Source organism: Monoraphidium neglectum (genome assembly GCF_000611645.1).
Source record: "Monoraphidium neglectum strain SAG 48.87 unplaced genomic scaffold scaffold03389, whole genome shotgun sequence".
Lineage (NCBI taxonomy): Eukaryota > Viridiplantae > Chlorophyta > Chlorophyceae > Sphaeropleales > Selenastraceae > Monoraphidium > Monoraphidium neglectum.
Window position 1 is genome coordinate 1 of NW_014010240.1, and position 5,854 is coordinate 5,854.

General features: G+C 62.8%; 2 protein-coding genes across 2 annotated transcripts; one reads left to right on the plus strand and one right to left on the minus strand.

Annotated features, from left to right (window-relative positions):
- Positions 1 to 718: 718 nt before the first annotated feature.
- On the plus strand, positions 719 to 3,999 carry MNEG_12705 (hypothetical protein; the record flags this gene model as incomplete). Its single annotated transcript, XM_014038822.1, has 8 exons — positions 719 to 1,127; positions 1,368 to 1,461; positions 1,688 to 1,813; positions 2,045 to 2,101; positions 2,454 to 2,548; positions 2,800 to 2,908; positions 3,297 to 3,423; positions 3,745 to 3,999. The coding sequence occupies 8 exons, from the start codon at positions 719 to 721 to the stop codon at positions 3,997 to 3,999; spliced, it is 1,272 nt and encodes a 423-aa protein (XP_013894276.1).
- Positions 4,000 to 5,266: 1,267 nt separating this feature from the next.
- Positions 5,267 to 5,572, minus strand: MNEG_12706 (hypothetical protein; the record flags this gene model as incomplete). Its single annotated transcript, XM_014038823.1, has 1 exon — positions 5,267 to 5,572. A coding segment is annotated over one exon (306 nt), but the record flags the coding sequence as incomplete, so codon positions are not given.
- Between the last annotated feature and the right edge of the window lie 282 nt (positions 5,573 to 5,854).

Here is a 5,854-nt window from a genome sequence, read left to right on the forward strand (position 1 = left end):
CACGTCACCCATCCCCTCCCCCTTCGACCCCCCGCCCCGACACCACCTGACAGATCGAGCTGTTCAGGGCTGTCAGCGCCAGCGTGTACTGGCTGTCAGACCCGCGGGCCTGGACATTCTCCTGCATCGGCTACACAGAGCTGCTGGCGGACCTCAACAGCCCAAACGGTGGGGGCCACCCGCATGCTGTGCAGGGGGCTCTGCGGCTCAGCCGGCTTCCTGCTGGCTTCATAAATCAACACCTGGACGCGTTGTGGTCGCACACCGCCTTTTGTCGTATTTTTTGAGGGGGTCAACAATCGTGTGAGGCCCTGCTGCCTTATTACTTCCTACTGCTGACCTGACCCGGCCAGAGGGTGCTGGGGCGCGCGGTCCAGTGTTGTGAGTCGGTAGCGCTGGTCCGATTGCAGGAATAAGTGGACCCTGCATGAGGGGGGCCAAGACGCCCCACCAAGAGGCCAACTTCAGGCAACGCACCCGCTCACTGCCTCCTGACGCAGGCACCTGCCTAATTGCGCCGGCTGCCGTCAGCGCGGCGGACGTCGAGCGACCGTCGTGGGTGGTGGACAAAGAATGTGCGTCTAAGGCGCGCTGTTTGCAACTGATGAATCATTGTTTGCCGGGCTGGAAGCCTGATGCGCAACAATGTCGTAGAGTTCCAGCCCACCTGCCCCTTCCCCCTCCCAACCCGAGTACTGCAGCACTGCGCATCCTGATCATGGCCGTGGAGGAGCCTGCCCACAGCCTCTTCAGCCCCTTTGAGGCGCTGAGCTGGCAGCTCTGGCTGTCGCTCGCAGCCACGGCCGTGTTTGTCGGCGGCGCGGTCGTGTGCTGCGACGTGGCCGCAAAGTCTGTGCAGCGGCCGGCGCTCAAGAGGCACCACCGTGGTGTGGTTGTTGTCCCGCCACTGCTGCCGGCAGCTTCTCTGGCATGTGCCCCTTCAGACGCCGGCGCAAACGGGGCGGCGACAGCGGCGGCGCTGCCGGCAGCAACCCCGATTGCAAACGTCGTGCACGTGGTGCCAGCAAGGGCGAAGCAGCATCAGGAGGAGGAGCCTTCGGACACATGGGCGCTGCGGGTGCTTGGGGTGCGCAAGGGAGAAGAGGAGGACGTCTTCAGACTGCTCGGTGAGCGGTTTGCTGAAATCCAATTCAACGTCTCACTCGCAACAGCCCACATTGTACGTGTATACTTGGACGATCAGGGTAGGGAACCCACTCATCACTAGTCCCAGATGGCTCGACACCTTGGCCAAATTTTTGAATTGACATGGGGCACAAAAGCGCCTGGCCCCGCTGGGAGGCCGGGCCTCATGCATTGACGGGCCCCTGGACCCAACATCGCCCCCGACCCCACCCTTTTTGCAGACGTCAACCTACGGCGCGCGCTGCTCAAGTTTGCGCGCATGAGCGACCCCCCTATCACCACCAGCCTGCCCGCCCAGGCCATCCTTTTCACCTAGTAAGCAGGCAACCTGTTGCACTGGGGCGGCACACACAGCACCGCCAGACCTTTGAGTGGTAGCGCTTGCCGAATTTGCGGTCGGTCATAGAACCCCCCTGCTGCCGCCCCTCATATCCCATGTCACCAATCTGCAACCTGCAGTCCCAACCCAGGCGTCGGCAATGATCATGGCAACCCAGCTGCTGCCCCATCCATGCATCCGTCGGCCCCCCCAACCCCCCAGCGGCATCCTGCTGATTATCATTGTGGCCGTCTACACCGCCGGCACCGCCGCGCGGCTGACGGCGGCGCAGCTCACGGGCGGCATAAGGGGGCGCGACGACCTCAAGGGGAGGGCGGTGGGCACGTGGTGAGGGCTGACGCCGCGCTCACAAAACGCATGCGTCGGTGTGCCGCGCGCTTGTCCTTTAGCGCGTTGCATGCACCTGTCCCCGGCCGCGTGACAGGCTCAATCCATCCTTTGAGCCGCCAGGGACCACGAGCGAGTGACCGAAGCATTCCAACGAGAATCGTGCCGTGATGGTGCCCGTGAGGCAAGCCCTGGTCAAACAACAGCGTTTTGACCCGCCACGCCACTCAGGACCGACTATCAGCATCGGCTCAGCGACCAGGGCATCGAGGCCATCGGCATCAAATGGTGAGCAAGCGGTACTTTGTGAAATGCACACTTGAGCACATCCAGTTGCTGACGAGGCAAGCGGACGAGGTTGATGCGTAAGATGCGCGTCGCTGCTCCGCCCTCAGCACCGTATTTGCATAACACCTTCCCCCAACAATTCCCTGCCTTCACCCTTGCCCGTTGCTTCAGCGCAAAAACTACCAAGCACCCACAAACCCTCTCCCGGGGGGCACTTCTTGAGGGACCGTTCCAGCGGCAGGGCGCCCCCGCCCCACGCTCAACTCGGCCCACCCTGTTCCGAACCCCCAGCACCCACCCGCGACTCGCTCTGCACCTGCGCACCACCTACACATGCACTTCCCACACCCAGGGACACCATAGAGGACGAGGGCGCGATGCTGAACAAACTCAGGAAGGGATCAGTGGCGGCCCTCGTGCTCAACAGGAACTTTGTGGACTACACTGGTGAGCCGCGCCGACAAAAGCGGCCAAGCCGTGCTCACTAAGGTCGCTAGTAACTACCTGCTGTCGCTTCTGTTATGGTGATCCGCTGTCAGCAGACGTGAATGACGCACTGCAAACGGTGGAGCCGAACCATTTACCGCCCAGCAGCACCGCTTGAGCCGAGCTTGCATCACACGCCGCTGTGCCCTGGGGCCTCAGCCTGGAGGCCAAAGCCATCGCTGCCCCGTGGATCCCCCCCCCCCTGCACACAGCCTCAACGCAGTGCGAGTTTGCCGCCGTGGGGCTGCCTTTCGGCGTGAGCGACAACGTGTTTGGGCTGGCCCTGAACATGCAGGCCCCCCTTGTGGAAGACATCAACAAGTGGGTGGGTGGGTGGGGGAGAGGGAAAGTCGTATTGCACACACTTTCCTTGCTCATGCACAATAAATGCGGGTTGTTGCTTGGGGATTTGTTGTCCTGCGGCGACGTGGACGGGGTTGGGTGATGATGTAGGGCTGACGACATGACCGCTCTGGAGCGGCCCCATTGCCAGGAAGCCACCAGGCTGGATATGCACTCTGAGCGGGGTAGAAAAGGAATTGATTTTTGTGACACCTGGTTCGGGCGAGCTCTTCCATGAGCTATCTTGCCTCGCGGTGCTGCTTTGCATGGCAACACGTGCGCACATTTGCACGCCGCCAGCCGCACCCTGTGCTTCTATATACGAGCCCCAAACCCACTGCACCCGTTGCTGCCCGCTACCGCCCAGGGCCATTCGTGAGATGGTGGAGGAGGGCAGGGCCGAGCGGCTGAGGGACATCCACGTGCTGCGGCTGGGCGTTGCCGGCTGCAAGCGCGACGGCGTGCGCGGCGGGAACACCATCACGCTGGAGCAGGTGAGGGGAGTGTGCGCCGCGAGGCCGGCATCCATCACCCCATGCGTACCAAGCAATTTGTGGATATGTGGGTGGGTGGGTGGGTCTGGCCGCGCAAACGACCTGCGCGAACGACCCTCTTTATTGATGGCCACAACCCTGGTTTGTGAGGAGGCCTCAGAACTGACAGGCCACAACCCACCCCATGCGCAGCTGGTTTGCAGGACACACATGTGTGCCGTGAGCGCCTTGCGTATGCTGAGCTTTGTGGCATCATGTGTCTCGTCAACCTGATGAGCGATAGCCCACTGGAAGATGCTCGAACGCCTCTCTCTCTCGCAGATGGCGGGGCTCTGGGTGATGATGGGCCTGGGTGTGCTGGTGGGGTCCCTCATTCTGGCGTGCCTGTGGCTGCAGCGGCGGCGGCGGGAATTCAGGGGCGCAGGCGCCAAGAAGCTGCTGGCTGGCGCGCGTGTCGGAGGATCGCGCCTGTCTCTGCTTGCAAGGCGCTCAAGCCGGGGGGAGCGGGGGGGCGGCGGCAAGGTTCAAGCGGCCGCTGGCGTGGGCGGGGGTGCGGCGGACGACGAGTGCTGCTGACAGGCGCACTGGACCTCGACAAAATTGTCTGGTGCTCTGTGTTTATGGAATCTTATTTGCACTGCGCGTACTGTAATGTGAGAAGCGCAGTGTCTGACGGGTGACATCAGATCGCCATCTGATCCTTGAACATTATCAACACCTTGTGGCGCTGTCGCATCCGATTTGGCGCATCCAGGGTAAGTGTGTGCGCCCCTTCCCGTGCCGCTCGCCACCACAAAATGTTATGCAGGCCAAAGCCCACTCTGACCAGCTCGCCCCTGGCATCCTGCATATCTGTCCTTTCTGCAAGTTGTACTGCTTCCTTTGCAGTTGATGCCTCTTCTTTCTTATCCTTCCTTCTCCATGTGTGGCCAGTCCTTGCGCAAAGCAGCCTCTGCTGTATGTTGCCGAGGCGTGGTGTTGCTTGCGGCTTGGCCACCGACGCCAAATGACACCCACTCACAACCACGAGTGCACTGCACATCCGCAGTCACATATTGGCATCTGCTTGAGCACATTTACCAATCCAACCTTTTGTAAATGGCTTCCTCTCTGCGTCCATGCCGTGCACAACAGCAGCCCGTGCAAAGTTTATGCATTTACAGCAGCAACACTCGAACATCTGCTCATCCTGGGTCACAGAGTGCAGCATTTTTTAAGGCCTGCGCTAGGTATTTCCCAAACAGTGAGCGTGCGTAAAGTGGATGACCTAGGCTGTATTGACTTGTGGGTGCACCGCCCAACGGCACTTCGGCGTGGGTATCACCCGCGCGATGACCGCCGGGTGGCGGCAGCGCAGTGGCGGCAGCGGTCGGGGGGCGACGGCCACGCGGCACGGGCCAAGGGCGCGGCACACTAAGCACACCGGCCCGGGTGACAGGAGCCACACGGTGCAAACTACTTCGCCGGACGCGTGCGGCAATGGACACCGCGGTGGCATGTGTAAGTGTTGGAAATGCACGTGTAGATTCAACAAGGGAAGCATGCTAGAAAGCTGGACTCACGAGACGGTCCGCCAGGACCTCACCCGGCGGCCTGCTGTCAGGAGTGTCAGCAACGGCCGACACGGCCGCCGGGCAGGCGGGGCACGCGCAGCCCCCCGCGGCGACGACAGCTGGTGGGTGGACGGCAACGACAGCGACACCTCGCGCCGCCCCTGGGCAGGGGCTGCGCGAGGGCAGTCCCTCGTGCGGGGGTCGAGGCAGGGAGGTGAAATGCTCATGCACCCTGCGTGTCCACATGCACATTTGAGCACTAGCAGAAGCGCTGCCAGCGCGCCGCCCGTTCACAGGTTGAGCGTCGAGAACCCGCCAGCGCCCGCCCTGCTCTGGTCAGCGAAAGGGTTGACCAAATCGTTGGCCGCCGTCGGCGCGCCGTTTGCAGCTGCGCCGCCGCCGCCGCCCGCCAGGGAGGAGGGCGGCCCGACCATCTCGATCCCCGCGCTGCCTGGGGCACCTGATCCCAGGGCGCCGGGATGGGAAGCTGCTGCTGTCGCTGCTGCGGCAACGGGGGCGACGCCGCGGGCCTTGGAGGCCGTGGCGGCGGGACCCCGCTGGTCTGTCAGGCGGCGGAAGGTGTAGTGGCGCATGTGCTGCAAGGGGTGGGGTTGTGTGTGCGCATGTATGTATGTGTATGTGTATGTGTGTGCGTGCGTGTGTGTGTTGGGGGGGAGGTGAACAGACAAGGAAGGGAGCCATATGGGTGTGGGGCCCATGGTCGCGCCCTGCTATTTGGCTGCACACTGGCAGCTTGGGGGGGGGGGGGGAGCTTCACCCTGGCAGCTGGGGGGCGGTGTGCCTGGTGCCAGGCAGGAGCCGCTGGCCTGCACATGCAAGAGGAATCATTGCGTTCCCCTGGACGCCCTGCTTGCACC